The sequence below is a fragment of the Schistocerca gregaria genome, chromosome 2 (genome assembly GCF_023897955.1).
Source record: "Schistocerca gregaria isolate iqSchGreg1 chromosome 2, iqSchGreg1.2, whole genome shotgun sequence".
Lineage (NCBI taxonomy): Eukaryota > Metazoa > Arthropoda > Insecta > Orthoptera > Acrididae > Schistocerca > Schistocerca gregaria.
Window position 1 is genome coordinate 384,280,934 of NC_064921.1, and position 17,397 is coordinate 384,298,330.

A 17,397-nucleotide genomic window follows, 5' to 3' on the forward strand; every position below is an offset into this window, starting at 1 on the left:
TAATGGATTTAACAACTGCGCCATACACTTGTTGTCTTATATAGGTGTTGTCGACCTACCTGTGTACATATCTACCTGTTTACATACCTCTGATTTTAATACGCATGGCTGTACCAGTTTCTTTGGCGCATCAGTGTACATGCATATGCACGATACTCAGAACGCTTCTTCGCCTGAAGCCAACCTCTCTTTTCATTTGACGAGAACTGCCGAGCAGATGCCTGACAGTAGTCGCAAGAACCGTAACTTCTGCAGCTTCTTTGGTAGCATTACTCCTCCGGATACATTTTTGGTGGGCTAAACTTCAATTGTTGCTAAGTACTTTGACGCTATAAAAGATGGAGGTACAACTTGGAGACTATCAGCCTAAGAACCGTTCTGCATACAATCCTGACTCTCTTGATGCAATTTGAAGGTATTCGCACTAAAATGACAGCATATAGGCCTCTTCCGAATTAGGTAACAGCGCTGTACTCCAAAAATGGTTCGTGAGTTACATACGATTCGGCTATCTGGCTACTTTACACGTGAAGCGGGCGTGCTGTACCTATGTTGGATGGTGGGAGCCGTCTTTGTATTTGTTAGGGGAAGGAGACATGTTTGCTCCGTATGATGCCGAGGGAGACATGGGAGACATGTACACCTACACTCTGCAAACCACCGGGAAGTGCACGGCAGAGGGTACGTCCCATTGTTCCAGACATTGGGGTTTCTCACCGTTTCATTCACGTATGGAGCGCGGAAGAACGATTCTTTGTACGCCTCCGTGCGTGCTCCAGTTATTCTAAATTGTCCTCGCCATTCCTATGCGATACATTTGGGGTTGTTGTATACTCCTATAGTCATCATTTGAAGTCTGTTCTTGAAATGTTGTTAGTAGACTTTCTCAGGATAGTTTACGTCTGTCTTCAAAAGTTTGTCAGTACACTTTCTCCAGAATCTCTGTAACACTCTCCCATCGGGTCAGATAAACCTGTGACCACCCATGCTATCCTTCTTTGTCCTTCTCTGTATACACTGAAATGACTCGAGTCTGTAGCGACCTAGGAAGGCGAGGGAGACAACCTGTCGACAGAGACCTGCGTGAATGCAGCAGTTCTTTGTCATTCCATTAGAGTTAAGCAGTATCATACGCATGTCCTTGACCCAGTGCGTCCTGGCACCATCCCGTATTGTCCCGCATCAGCAAGGCCGCACAGCAAGTGGTCCTGCCGTGGACACACGCAACGGGGCAGGTGGCGTGCTTGCACAGCAAATGCCAGCATGCTGGATGCTGATACGCCAGGGATAGTGGTGGTCACAGCTCTCAGACAGGCATGTCGGCTCGCGGTAGGCAGATGAAGAATTCTTGCGTTGTAGCCTGGATCGTTGGCTGGAGAGCAGCGGCTTGTGGTTGGTGGACCCCAGCGGCAGGTCCCCCTTCGTTCCTCGGGCCACGAGGCGGCGGTAAAATTCGAGCGGCATAGGCAAGTGGAGGCGGCAGAGTAGAGAGCGCTGTCAGTGAGCAGTTCACTGTTCGAAACCCAGTCAGACTTGTGGCGAATACATCTTCTGTACTGCACTGACTTCGCGGCAGCAGCTGGCTCATTCGAAAATCCCAGCTGTCCCAATTCATTGTGGCCCTGATAGGGGAGGGGGGGAGGTTATAAATACGGCTGTCTGGTGGTTCAGCATATCGAAGAAATAACCTTGCTGCAGTCCGCCATGTCGATGAACTCTCTAGATAACACGGAAGCTTCCCAAATAGTTGGCAGTATCCTAGACGCAGTCACTGCTTAGAGGAAGTGAACGGCGCGGAAGTGGTTGCTACTGCTGCTGGGATGCCTTTTGGCAGGCCAGTGACTGCGGAAGTCTATGGAGACTAACGCTGTAGGAATCACAGTATAATGTTGCTCTGTCGCGTGCCATTGGACAAGCAACACACCGTTAATAACTAGCATCATTCCTCATAATAAATCTGATCTATATACGTTGAACATTAATGAAACCCACAAACTGGCTGGAAATGCAAGAAAAGAGGTCCAATGAACACGTGTCCAGAAATGCATCGCTGATACAGTGGATAGCGCTGACGAATGAAAGTTCCTCTGACGACGTGCTGTACGTACCTTGTGTGTTGCAGGTTGTGTTATAGACGCAGCGTACAGCAAACAGCAGAATGGTCCGGTATTCATGACGGGAACAAGCCAAGATGGTGCTTGTGCACGGCGAAATTGATGGAAACGGTCGAGAGGTAACATGGTTATACCAAAACAAGTACCCTCACATACATCAACCACATCACACATCATGTCAAACCCGTTTTGGGCGTTTGTGTGATAATGGGTCCTTTCAGACAGACGAACGTGCAAGGAAGTGGCACGCTGTGGGTGCACCAGATCTGGAGGACTGCGCTCTGCCTCTCAACCATCTGCTTGGCCGTACACAGACACCATCTCGGCTTGTTCCCGACATGAATACCAGATCTTTCTGCTGCTTACAGTACGCTGTGTCAATCACTCAGGCGACGTCACACGAGGAACACACGGCATGTAGTCAGAGGAGCTCTCATTCATCAGCGCCATCTGCTGTGGAAACGATTCATTTCGGAACACATGTTGAGAGGATCTTTTTTCCTCCATTTCCACTCATCAATCCATCTTTGCAGTTTGTCGGTTTTATTAATTTTCATCCTGTATAACCAGTGGTTCTGCTGAACTTCAGTTGTGTCAACCGAACGTTAATAATATCGACACGTTTTTCTTTTCTCAAAGACACAGGTTTCTGTCGAGAGCAGTGTAAACATCGCATATTTCCGGTTGGTGTGCATTCAATGGCCGCAGCAGCAGCAGCACAAGATCCTTACATTCAATTAATTTCACCTCTTCAGTTAACAAGAAAATTATATCACCGAATTTGTCTCAACGAAAAATGCTGTTTCATTGGGAAAAATGCTGATGCCTGTACTTCAGTTATTAATAAAGTCGCGAAAACGTATTGCTATTTGTTTGTGCATCTGCTTTACATATATGCGTATTTAAGTTGATAACTCTCTTAGAACAGTTCAATTCAAGATTTTGTAAAATATATTAAAACTAGTGTTCATCTATATTAAAAGTATAAGGTCCGTAAAACTACTGAAGAAATAATGGCTACTGAAGATGAGTGGTTTATTATTTCATACTGTTCAGAGTTGTTTATGTACATTGCTCCTTATTATTTCACACTCTTGAGAGTTGTTTATGTACATTGCTCCTACATCAAGTCCTACACGAAGGTTCCATGATGAACTGAATGAAGGTAACTTCCTAATCACCAACAAAGAATTTCAGATATTGTTCACAATTAACCTAGTGCATCCTGGTTTACAAGCACAATAAAAGGTACATAACACTATTTTCACCACAAATTGAACTTACAAACCTAGCCTTTAGGAACAACATACTGATAGAGTACTTTACCTTAGTACAGATACCTTTTTGCGTTTTCTGTTACAGCTAAGCAGATTAACGGACCGGATTATAAGCTAAAGTGCGGAACATATCTCGCTATGCCCATGTAGCTGATCAAAAATGAATGACGCAATGTGTCATTTTGCGGCCTTCATTCATCATATTTGGTACCGTGTTTTAAACAACATTCAATTTCAGATTCATTCACGCCTTTTCTTTTCTTTTTTCTTTATTGCGATTATCAAAGTGTTATAGTGCATAACACAATTATTATGATGACAGGTATAGTGAAACTTGCTTACGTATGTGTTTTAATGGTTTTATTTTGCTTACCCATTCCGCCAGGAAATGAGCTGAGAGGACCGTTGAACGAGAACTCGTAGTAAAACACAGGCTCTGAGGAATATCGAGCAGTGCTCCTGATGACGGCGTCAACTCCTTCCACGAAAAAGAGGTGGGAATCGAACTGTAACAAGGAACAAAGGTGTCTCGTAAGAGGAGAAGAAATAAGAACAACGCGGATAAGATACAACATACATTGTTGTCACTAACTGCTCTTACAAGGCCTTCATGGGACTCAAATAGGTTATATCTAAATCCTGCCACCGAAACTTGAAGCATTACAGGGCAGATCTCAGGCGATCAGTTTAGAAAGGAATCTGTTCGTAATCTCTCTCTTCCAAGCATAACAGGAGTAGTGGTCACCAGGTCAGATTTAAAATAATACGTTAGATCTCTGATGCTATAGTGTTAAGTATCCGTTTTTGATCTTTGTCATTTTAGCAGCACTTTCTACGTAAGTCAGCAGAGTGCGATGTATTCCTCATCCTTCTTAACAATTTAATTCACTGACCATATAGAAAATTCTGTATCCAGAAGAAATTCCTTAATTTCTCTGTGTTGTACACTCCTGGAAATGGAAAAAAGAACACATTGACACTGGTGTGTCAGACCCACCATACTTGCTCCGGACACTGCGAGAGGGCTGTACAAGCAATGATCACACGCACTGCACAGCGGACACACCAGGAACCGCGGTGTTGGCCGTCGAATGGCGCTAGCTGCGCAGCATTTGTGCACCGCCGCCGTCAGTGTCAGCCAGTTTGCCGTGGCATACGGAGCTCCATCGCAGTCTTTAACACTGGTAGCATGCCGCGACAGCGTGGACGTGAACCGAATGTGCAGTTGACGGACTTTGAGCGAGGGCGTATAGTGGGCATGCGGGAGGCTGGGTGGACGTACCGCCGAATTGCTCAACACGTGGGGCGTGAGGTCTCCACAGTACATCGATGTTGTCGCCAGTGGTCGGCGGAAGGTGCACGTGCCCGTCGACCTGGGACCGGACCGCAGCGACGCACAGATGCACGCCAAGACCGTAGGATCCTACACAGTGCCGTAGGGGACCGCACCGCCACTTCCCAGCAAATTAGGGACACTGTGGCTCCTGGGGTATCGGCGAGGACCATTCGCAACCGTCTCCATGAAGCTGGGCTACGGTCCCGCACACCGTTAGGCCGTCTTCCGCTCACGCCCCAACATCGTGCAGCCCACCTCCAGTGGTGTCGCGACAGGCGTGAATGGAGGACGAATGGAGACGTGTCGTCTTCAGCGATGAGAGTCGCTTCTGCCGTGGTGCCAATGATGGTCGTATGCGTGTTTGGGCCGTGCAGGTGAGCGCCACAATCAGGACTGCATACGACCGAGGCACACAGGGCCAACACCCGGCATTATGGTGTGGGGAGCGATCTCCTACACTGGCCGTACACCTCTGGTGATCGTCGAGGGGACACTGAATAGTGCACAGTACATCCAAACCGTCATCGAACCCATCGTTATACCATTCCTAGACCGGCAAGGGAACTTGCTGTTCCAACAGGACAATGCACGTCCGCATGTATCCCGTGCCACCCAACGTGCTCTAGAAGGTGTAAGTCAACTACCCTGTCTAGCAAGATCTCCGGATCTGTCCCCCATTGGGCATGATTGGGACTGGATGAAGCTTCGTCTCACGCGGTCTGCATGTCCAGCACGAACGCTGGTCCAATTGAGGCGCCAGGTGCAAATGGCATGGCAAGCCGTTCCACAGGACTACATCCAGCATCTCTACGATCGTCTCCATGGGAGAATAGCAGCCTGCATTGCTACGAAAGGTGGATATACACTGTACTAGTGCTGACATTGTGCATGCTCTGTTGCCTGTGTCTATGTGCCTGTGCTTCTGTCAGTGTGATCATGTGATGTATCTGACCCCAGGAATGTGTCAATAAAGTTTCCCCTTCCTGGGACAATGAATTCACGGCGTTCTTATTTCAATTTCCAGGAGTGTATTTGATACGCTACCTTATATGTTTTCTTTTACTCACTGATCTACTGACTTTGTCGAGCGATTGTAGCACCACTGCACAATTGCGGTAGCTGCTATGTATGGGGAGATTGTGACTTACCAGAGCTGTAGTGTAGTTTTCTGTCATAGTGATCTCGCTGCCGTTATAGTAATACTGTTTCACCGAAAGCGCTCCATCCAAGCGTTCTTTCCTCGTGGGCAGTCTTAGATCACAACCCACAATCTCGTCAAAGTTCTCGTCCAAGTTTCTCACTCGTGAGTCTGAAGATAGCGCCCCGTGACCTGTCGACAAAAAGGGGCAAATATTAAAGAGAAGTAGGCACGCACCTGATTGCAGAAAAGTTTTACACTTGGGAGATTCAACTAGAGCACAGTTTCTGCTCACAGTGCCGTTTACTTGTTTAGTAGGCCGTCATGGAATGGGATTCAGATATCTGTGATTACTTGTAAGGTTAGCATAAATCTTCAACATACATTGTTCAGTCACATTAAGGAGGCCACGTATGAAAAACTTGAATAACCATATTTCGCTGTGCGGACGGCTGTGGGACATGAAGCAAGAGTGTCACTGGCGTTCAGGAAGGTACCGACAGGGATCCGACTCCAGCGCCGTGTCCACCTGTGGTAAGTTTCTCATTTTAGGATCGATGGCGCGAACAGCCCGATCCAGATGGGCCCACAGATTCTTAATTCGCAGCGCGGGATTAGCCGAGCGGTCTTAGGCGCTACAGTCATGGACTGTGCGGCTGATCCCGGCGGAGGTTCGAGTGTGTGTGTTTATCCTTAGGATAGTTTAGGTTAAGTAGTGTGTAATCTTAGGGACTGATGACCTTAGCAGCTAAGTCCCATAAGATTTCACACACATTTCAACAGATTCTGAATGGGATTTAAATTTGTGGAGGTTGGTGGTACGGTATCTTTGTCCTGGCGCTTTTCAAACCACGTACGTACATTACGAATTGTGTGGTACGTAGCATATTCCTCCTGCAATAAGCCAGCATGCCTAGGAAAAACAAACTGCATGTAGAGAAGGAAAAGTTCCCCAAGAATAGACGCGTACTTGTGTTCATCCATTGACCTTTCAGAATGATGCAATCATCAGCTAATTCCACGAAAATATGCCCCAGATAATAACGCTCCTGAAACTTCCTGGCAGATTAAAACTGTATGCCGGACTAAGACTCGAACTCGGGAACTTAGCCTTGCGCGTGCAAGTGCTCTACCAACTGAGCTACCCAAGCACGACTCACGCCGCGTCCTCACAGTTTTACTTCTGCCAGTACCTCGTCTCCTACCTTCCAAACTTTACAGAAGCTCTCCTGCAAACCTTGCAGAAGTAGCACTCCTGAAAGAAAGGATATTGCGGAGACATGGCTTAGCCACAGCCTGGGGGATGTTTTCAGAATGAGATTTTCACTCTGCTTCTGAGTGTGTGCTGATATAAAACTTCCTGGCAGATTAAAACTATGTGCCGGACAGAGACTCGAACTCGGGACTTTGCCTTTCGCGGGCAAGTGCTATACCATCTGAGAAGGGCTTCTGTAAAGTTTGGAAGTTAGGAGACGAGGTCTGGCAGAAGTAAAGCTGTGAGGACTTGTCGTGAGTCGTGCTTGGGTAGCTCAGCTGGTAGAGCACTTGACCGCGAAAGGAAAAGGTCCCGAGTTCGGGTCTCGGTCCAGCATAAAGTTTTAATCTGCTAGGAAGTTTCATTTCAGCGTACACTCCGCTGCAGAGTGAATATCTCATTCTAATAACGCCCCTGCCTCATACCTGGATCCTTTCGACGATTGTTGCAGGGTGTCTGCTTTCAGACGTTACGTCGTACACACCAACGGCCATCTGTCCAATGGCGCATAAAGTGTGATTCATCTCAAAAGGGCACCTGTCTCCACGTCTAGTTGTGTTACTGGAGTGTTAATTCCAGGCTTCGTCAGCGATGGACAGCTGTCAGTATGAGTGTTGAACCAGGCTCCTACTGCAGAGGCCTATAGACAGCAACGTTCGCTGAATGGTCGTTGAGGAAACTGTTGGTAGCCTCTTGGTTCATGTGGGCAATCAGCTGATCAACCGTTGCACGTCTATTCGCCACTACATATCTCGGAATATGTTGTACACTCCTGTCATCTATGATATATGGTGCACCATAGTTGCCTCCGCGCCAGGTCTGGATAGCGTGATCTTGCCCTGTAGGCTATATTTTAGCCACGGCGACTCACGAACAGATTACAAACTTAGCCATTTCGGAAATGATTCTATCCTTGGCCCGAAAGCCAATGTTCATGTCCTTGAAAACTCCAAATAAATCGCCCCGCTTCCGCATTTCAACAACGGCTGCACTTTTCCATCAAGTTTCGGGTGTGCACCCGCGAAAATTCTCCTTCTTCTTCTAATATTTCGTCTGTATATCGTTCAGCCATCTTCAGAGTGAACCGCAAGACTGCCACTCCAGTGCTCGCTTCCTCCCTTTATACACGTGTACTGCGCACCTGCGCATGAGGCCACAGATGCAAATGCGCCAGAGACGTTTGTCAGCGGCAGAGACGTGAACAATGCACGAGTTACATCTATGACTCCGCAGTCGATCTATGTTAGCATGCCGATATATCATTGTGAGCTGTACTGTGACGACGTCTTTGTGAGTTTATTACGCCTGCGGAGTCATAGGTGTAACTCGCGCATTGTGCACGTCTCTGCTGCCGAGAAACGTCTCTGGCGCATTTGCATCTGTGGCCGCATGCGCAGTTGCGCGCCACGTAAGTATAAAGGGACGAAGCGAGCACTGGAGCGGCACTCTTGCAGCTCACTCTGAAGATGGCTGAACGTTATAAAGCCGAAATATTAGAAGAAGGAGAATTCTTGCGGCTGCACACCAGAAGCTAGATCGAATAGTCTTTTCGTCGCCAAAACTTGAAGTTCATAACGACTGCATCGTTACCCCCGCCCCCTCCCACGCATTACGTACCCTTTGATGCTCGATCTGCCAGCTGCCGTCTGTAAGTGGCTATTGCACAGTGACGTCGAACATAGGGGGTGGTTATGTTAACGTGACTGGACCGTGTATAAAGTTTCAAAAAAGTCCTTTAGCATCATACATGGCTGTTAGATATGCAAACAGTTACTTGTAGTGATTAGTCATATCATCCATCACTCTGCTTCCTCGTGAACCAACGTTCATACACACTATATTGACATAAACCTATTTTATACATACTCAGTGTTAACGTTATCTTTCAGAAAATTAATTATGAACAAATTCATCGAAATATTAAATCTGTTTCTGAGTCCCCAGGAAGAGGTTATAAATTAACTACATCCTTCAAATAATATTTTCAATGGTGATTATGTGTTCGCCAAGAAACACTGGAGATGCATTGTTCTCTTACTCATGACTTGTGCGAGCTGTTCCAGGTCAGTGACACCAGACATATAAGGGACATACGTGAAGCGTCCTTCGGCAACCAGAGTCCACGGTTCCTCCGTTAGAAATGCAGACTCGTGCTCAGGTTCTGCACTGGGTACCCAGACGCAAGTGAACAAACTCTTACTGTCCTGTCACAAGAAAACACAAAATCTCTTACTCAGTTACATGCTGATTAATTACAAATATTACTAGTACAGATAGATGTGATAGATATTTTAGTAGCCTAATATACAACAAAACCAAACGGTTACTATTTGTCAGTTTCTGCTCGCAGTTACGTAATATTCCGTTACTCCCCACTTTAGTAAAATTTTGTGACAATCATCATCAAGTCTCGGTGGTAACCTCACCAAATAATTATTTGCTCTGATGTTCTAGTGAGTTAATATGTGTAGGAAATTTTAATGTTTTCTGACCCCTCGAACAATATGACTACAATATGTACTCTTACGAAAGGTCCCCATCTTCTTGAACTTTATTAAGCCTCTTTTATGAAATATGTGTATGAGTTTTAAGTGTACACCACAGTTACAATGATACAGTTTATCTTTAGTTCACAGAATGTATGGGAAGATGCTCACAACTGCATTGTATTATAAGATCAGGACTAACTAATATATACGAACTGTTATTGAATTACGTGTTTAACTGTCTCAAAAAGTTTGGTTTAGCGCTCTTCAGTTGGCTTCTCCAATATTTACTGCTTTTGTCACGCGCAGGCCTTGCAACACATAGTCCAATCTATCCACGCTCAGTGCAAGTTATCTGTCTCCACTACGCTTATGGAATAGTGAATCGGATGTCCAGAACATTGATGTAGTTACAGCTGTTCGAAAAACTTGATCTCCGGCAAATCCGCACAGGAAAATATCCAAGGGCATAACGTCAGGGAGTTAGAGAGTCTATGGATTAGGATCACACCTGCCGACCTGGAGTTCTAGAAGGAAACGCCTCATCCAGGCTATCTCGCACAGTGTTGGCACCATATGCTAGAGCACTACTTTGTAAGGAAACAACATTCGTTGACGGTCAGAAAATTGTGGTACGACATAATTTTACAGTAAGTCAACATAACTGTTAAAAAAGGAGAATGGTCTAACCTAATGAAAAATCATCAAACAGTACTACTCATTCATTTGAGGCTTACAGTATCCGATCGGTTACGTTTCTTAGACAAGTAGTATGTTTGGTAACCATACTGCATACGCACGAAATGCACTCGTTGCAAAACTGTAAAATCCTCGGACAACTCAGATGTCACCATACTTTTTTTTATTCACACACACACTTTTTTCAATTTTTAGTGTGCAAATTAATATCCCAATTAGATGTCGGGCTCAGTGCCCTTTTGATTTATGTTTTTGGTTAGGAAAGTATTATGATCAAAGAAACTGGTCAGAAAAGTGTTGAGGTCATCAGCCTGTGACGTGAGAAACGCATGTTTTGCTGCAGTCAGCTTTTGCTTGGTGTTCAAATGATGAGTGTGACAGACAGGTGCAGACATCATGTTAATGGAACGTCGTCGTGCCCGTCTGAGGATGGCGACGCTCACATAGAAACAAAAGAGAGATGGCTTGATAGATAGATAGATAGACAGATAGACAGACAGAGAGACAGAGAGAGAGAAAGGCTACCGTGTGTAGAATGTGGTCACGGTCGGGAATGTGTGCGCTGGATATACACAAATAAACGAGTGTAAATTTTTTTTTCTAGGGTGCAAGAAGGGCACGATAATCACGAGTGAATAATGACAAAGTATTGTTGTCATTTTAATTTTCGACTAATTATCCAACGTGATTACAAATACGGTACATTTGATATTAGCTCTGTACATTATCTGTTGGTGCCGAGAATCGGGTATTCGTAACTCAAAAATCAATAGAATTCAGGGCCCCTTATTTAATATAGTTATCTTCCCAAGAATATCGCTTCCAGAATTTACATTGACATCGCCATCATGGGAATGACGCACTCAGCTAAGGTTCTCTGCAATGATACAGGTAAAGCAAAGCACACTACTTATACGCTCCTGAAACCTAGCCTTCGCATGTGGACGGCATATCAAGACAAGATTTCAACATGAGAACAATAGGATTCCGTATTCAAGAATAGACATCTCATATCACAGACTGTATTACTAATATTTCATCGTCAAACTTCAAAGAAATAAAACTACTGCACAAGAATGGGCTAAATTAAAATATGTGCCTATAGAAACTAATTTAGAACAATGGAAAATAGAGGACGAATTCATATTATTCTTACAAAATAAAATTATTGTTATTGTTACAAACTATAACAGACAGTTTCATATTGCAGACTTAATGTTTAGTAGTAGCAGGGTTAAATTATTTTTTGCTTTTGGTGTTGGGTTAAAACTAACAATTTTACGTCAGTAACATTTAGATTACTTTCTATGCCAACTTCTTTACCAGTAACTTGCTTTTTTGGAGAGTCGTGATTGTCACTCAGCCACTCATCAATTTCCACAAACGTACTGCATTCGTTGCGGCGTAGGCTAAGATTTGTAGTACAGAAAGTCACTGTAATATGCACAAAAATATGTAGTTATGACCGAAAATTTACAAAAATATGCCCAATGACTTAAAAGTTATGACCTGACAGTATGGAAGTGATGTAAAATTTCTGCTAAAAGTAAATCATTATGTCACTCTTTGATAAGGAATTGTTTAGTTAAGAATAAAATGGTCATGATAAGGAAACTAAACCTTGGAATTTGATGTTGTAGAACGCTTTTTACTAACATTAACATAATTAATGTGCGATGTGTTTTTATATACTTATTTTTACTTCATTTTATGAGCTCTGAGTTGCAAAATACAATCAATAACTTGCACAAATTTTCAAAGAAGAATTACTTCCTGTTATCAACCAACAAATCCATGTAGTCCGAAAAACTCATTTTTCCTTCAACTGAAATAAGAGGATCGTATTTAAAATGGGCAATATCGTTTGAATCCAACTCGAAGCGATTACGAGAGAACTTTTCACTCATCGGCAATCATTGGCCTGGAACATAGAGTAAGGTACACTTCGCTTTATTCTAAAAGCTTCTTCATTTTCTTTGACAGACTTTTTCTCATTTCACCACAAATGTCTTCTAATGTATTCAACAATTTTTATACTTATTGTGTCCACTTCCCCTACGTGATTGCTTCTGATTTCCCCAAAGCAATTATGGTAGTAGGAATAAAATCTAAGTTTTGATTAATTCTTGAGCTAGCTGAATCGAAGGGACTTCACTGCTGTCGACTGAATCAATGATGCTTTTCACAATGTTGAAGTTCTGGCAGTAATAGTTACAGACATATATACAACAGTCCACTCAAGATAGATGGTGGTAATTAAAGGTCTGAAGCTATCAATTTAAGTGTTACAACTCGTGAAGAGGCTTTTGATAATACCTTTTAACGTACCAACTAAATTTGTCAATAAATCTTCCAATAGATTCTGTGATTTGTCATATTCTTTTATTTTCAGCTTGTGTGATTTGTTGCATTGTTTTTTCGTAGCTTCGACTGGCGTAGTCCTTCCTTATGTAGAAGAATGAGAATGAGATTTGTCTTTGTATCTTTCTAAGAATTCTTGCAATGTTCGATGCTTGAATTTGCTTTCTGGAGTGTCAGTACAAAGAAAACCTGTACAAAGTTTGCCGCACAATAGTGAATAAGATTGGCGTAATTCTAAGAATATTTATTGCAGTGTTTTTCACTTTTAATCTGTACTTCACTTGAGACACTAACTTTTGTAATTTTACTTGAATATTTCGCTTCCTTTTCGGTATTTTTTTTCTAAACTGTTGTGCAGATACTTGAACTTCAAAAGGATTGAATAACACAACGATACACTTGGCTGCAGTGCGGAGTCCAGAATGGCTAAAGCACGAAGTAACAATAGGCTACTCAAACCAATTGTTACGCAAGAATGAAGGCCGTATTATGTATTCACGCGAAATGGTTGAGGAAGGTAGAAATTAGCCATTTTCCAGAATAGAAAATGAGATGTGCAGTTCTCAGAAATGTAACAAAAAGAAATAAATTAATTGGTAAAAGTTCTTGAAAGAATGAAAATAAAACGAATACGACCATTTAGTTACTAAAATTTGTTCTATGAGACTGAAACGCCCATACATGAGGTTATTACTTACTAATTTAAAGCAATTTCTTTACTTTCTTCCATAACAAGCATATGTAAGTATTTAAAGAACGTTTCAGTCTAAGCGAAAAATGTATGCCATGTCGAAAACGGCCTAACCCTAATCACCAGATTTCCAAACTCGCAAGTTTTATAAGCTGTTTGGATACGACTATTGACGTTCCGTAGGAAGGCCATGCACTACGCGCTGTGCACTGGTGCGGTGAACGCTGGAAAGTTACGTCTGTGTCAGCTTCTCTTATCTTTGGCCCTGCAAATGACGTTTTCCATTCTCACTGCCTGCCTGCAGGAAATTACAGCACCAATGGTATATCGACGGTCTTCATGGTGAATTCTACCCAATCCACATTGGATGTTCTTTTGAACTCTCTTATTCGATTAAGCCTTTTATCAGAACACAAAGCGGACATGGTGCATCTACTTCACGTAATTAGCGGAGTAATTTTTTTTCCATTAGCGATAGCCTGCTATTTTCTGGAAGAGACATGTTTCTACTCGTCGGAGTGTTGGCCTTCTCTCACCAGAGGTGACACTTGTTTAAGCTCCAAAAATTAACCGAAGGCAGTTGAATATAAATGAACGTAAACATTTCTTATCTATTAGAAAGATATGTTAGTGCACACTTCCTGGATCTTACTCTACTAAAATAAGATATATGATTTCGAAAGCCCTGTGTCCCCTTTAATGTACACGAATCATTCGATGTATGAGATTCAGTAAAATCGTCGTGGTGTCGCGTCTTTGTCTTAGGAAATCAGGTTTTGATGGTAATTCATATAACTACGTATATGTTACTCATTGTGTATTCCAGTTCACGAATACGGTCTAAACGTACAAAGGAAAGTGCCTTAACACTCACCCTTGCCACAAATATCAATATAGTTGAATAAAAACTTAATTAAATGATGTTTGATTGTTATCCTGTGCAATAAATACACACTAAATACTACAAAGTATTTTCAGAAATATGTAAAAAGCTATAAATAATACACTGAATTATAATAATTATTGCTAAATAACAAATATCAGGAATTTCTATGAAAGGAGCTCAGCAATGACACATCGTTGCAAAACGAGTGGTCTGAAGTTACTGTACACTTGGACAAGAATATCGTAATTTGAGAGAAGTTTAAATTCATTTTAGTAGTCCATTATCAGTAACAAATTAATTGCTTTGCCAGAATTACTGACTACATAATCTACTTTTTCAATGAAAAAGTTCATATTGATTTGCGTTGCGTTACAGATCAATTACCTCAATCTTTACAAGCCGTTCCATTGTTGCGACCAAATCTCAAGGAAAAAGAGTCATACATACCTCATCGGACAGAGCAATTGTTTCATCACTCAGTAGAGAACCAAAATCTACAGTTGTCAGAAAATCTACAAGGTCATTGGAACTTTTCCCTGTATATCCCAAAGTCTTTGCATAGCGTATTGCCCTGTCTGTGGAGTTTTTGGAAAAGGCCCAAGGGTTTAAGGCTGATCCACTCATTGCTATAGCGTTCTTGAACAGACCTGATGAGTAAAAAAGTTACAATTAGTAATAGTTATCACGCTCACTATTTTGAGAGAAGATTTCTTTCTTTCACTAATATTATATAAAATATTTATTAACGCTAACACTCTCCAGGTTATCGACAACAGTACTGAAGATCATTATCAAATGAGTCATGCCTTAATTTATTAAACAAATCTAGCTCTCAATTTATTTTTGTCCAGCCCTAATCTGTTACAGCCAATTAGTCTTCCTAAGTGTGCTAAAATACAAGTCATGTTCCACTAACACCTAATAATGTGACTTCATATGATTGGGAAAAATATGTTTTGTTATCGCCCACCAATTTGACGAAGTCACTATTGTAGAAGCTACTATGAGAAATTTTTAGGCGCAAAAAATAAGTAAACCTGAAAAATGAAAATCATTTCTTTCATTTGCAGTACATAAGTGGATGAACAGTTCTACTTTTGAAGGCTGACATGGCCCATATTGCACTTATACTGGGCAAAAGGGCCGTGGAGAACCGTAGTATTCTAAGCTGAACGCCGAATTTTCATGATGAGTGACAAACCGAAACTTATCAGGTGTGAACCCAATGAAAGGATGGATTCTGATTGCCTCGTGCGAACTGTGAAACATGCTCAATCGCTAATGGTATGGAAGCAACGACATATCAAGCTGCAGGAAGGTTGTACTTAGTTCAGGGAACAATGCAAAGTAATGTTCACTGATGTTTATAGGACATGATGCTTTCCCAGGTGCCCAGTTGATTTTCCATCTGGACCTGGTTACATGCCACACATCAAGAAAGCTTACTGCTGTTACACATCGTCCTAATCTATTGTTTCAGATTCGTTGTATCATGACTGAATTGGGCGCCAGAGAATGTACGTCGCCGGTAAATTTGCCAACCGATGTCTTTGTGGCAACTAGTTGTGAAAGGGGTCCGGAAGAAACAACCAGTAACAAAACAGAAACTGTCGGAGGTGAATTTCAAAGTGTGGCACCTTCGAATTGACGTCAGGAGCATTAGAAAATCGATCGACTCTATGCCTGACAGAGTGTAGGCTATTGTAAGGGTCAAGGGTGTGCAACAAAATATTAATATCATTTAAAGTATAACAAATTACTATTGCATTTGTGATGTACAATATTTTGCAGTATGAGCAAATGAAATAGTACCATAGAGCATGGCCCGAAATTAATTAATCTCATAAAAATGTAAAATTAACTTCCATTATGTTTGACAAATAGCCAGCTATCTACGAGAGCACATAATGCTCCGCCAAGGACTACATTTAGTCACAAACATACTATCTCTATATTTACCTCCTTTACAACGTTGTAGGGATATTCAGTACTGGTTATTAGTTGTATAAATGCTATCTCTTATGTAGTGGTTAGTCCACAAGCTCTTAAAGTTCAGACTATCTTCTGTTCCCATGTTCATGACGTAAAGCTCTACTTCTGAGATGACGAACCTATCAAAGATTCATACTCCTCTTTAGTCACCTCTAGATATGGTACCTTCTCTAACTCAGTCCCATCTAACGAGCATTTTGCTTGATAAGACATGACCCCTTTTTATAACAAATGTTGAAGGTGAGATACTTCCGGTAGATGTAATTGGGTAAAAAGTGAACATGACCCTATTGCAACTCAGCGATCCAATCAATCTTGTAGTCGCCATGAAATGATTGTCATTATTTCCAAGCCATGGCTCCTTTTCTTATTCTTTCTGTTAAGAACGCTTTCAAAATACAGTATTGAAACATTTTGTTTAAATACCTTTGCTGGAAGAGGACAGGACGTGGTAATGAACAGACGCTCCTCCAGCACTCTGGCCGAAGATAGTGACTTTGTCTGGGTCACCACCAAACGCCGCTATGTTCCTCTGTACCCAGCGAAGTGCCTCTGCCTGGTCCTTAAGGCCCATGTTCCCAGGAACCACTCCATCACCGGTGCTTAAGAAACCTACAAGACATTTCTTACAGTTAACAACAAACTTAGAATAACAATAACTGGCTACAAGTTTTTATCGAACAAAACTATACCTTGCATTAGTACGTACACAATTCTGTTTATAGCATTATCATTTTAATAAGGTTATGCTATAAATACAATATCCTAATGTCCTGTTCGTGTGACAGCATACAGTATCTTACTCATCTATACTGACAACATTCCGAAGAAGAATCCAGAGATCCAGCAGTGTAATGGTATTCCTCACACCAGTATGTGATGTTAAACAGAAACAGCTGAGGCTGATGTTATTCTGATTGTACCAAATTCAAATATCGAAGTTGTGACATCTTTTCTGTGTATTGCCCTTAACGTTTCATGTCAATTAAGTAAACATGGACTTATTTCTGGCGGGACAAAACGTAAGGTACTAAATGGTTGCTAAATATATTTATTTCTATACGTTTAATCGCCAAGGACCTAATAGAAATAAACTAACAGCTTTAAAGAAGCTTGGAGAATCAATATGTGACGTCTCTCCAGTGGACTTTCACATCAGGTA

General features: G+C 42.3%; 1 protein-coding gene across 1 annotated transcript in view; it reads right to left on the reverse strand.

Annotated features, from left to right (window-relative positions):
- LOC126336160 (bile salt-activated lipase-like) overlaps positions 1 to 17,397 on the reverse strand; it is a 42,803-nt gene that overhangs the window by 16,541 nt on the left and 8,865 nt on the right. Inside the window, exons 3-7 of the mRNA XM_049999652.1 lie at positions 16,662 to 16,847; positions 14,691 to 14,890; positions 9,159 to 9,324; positions 5,876 to 6,057; positions 3,765 to 3,897 (exon numbers count right to left, since the gene is read on the reverse strand). Coding sequence (XP_049855609.1) covers positions 3,765 to 3,897; positions 5,876 to 6,057; positions 9,159 to 9,324; positions 14,691 to 14,890; positions 16,662 to 16,847 — 867 coding nt within the window. The remainder of the gene's footprint in view (positions 1 to 3,764; positions 3,898 to 5,875; positions 6,058 to 9,158; positions 9,325 to 14,690; positions 14,891 to 16,661; positions 16,848 to 17,397) is intronic.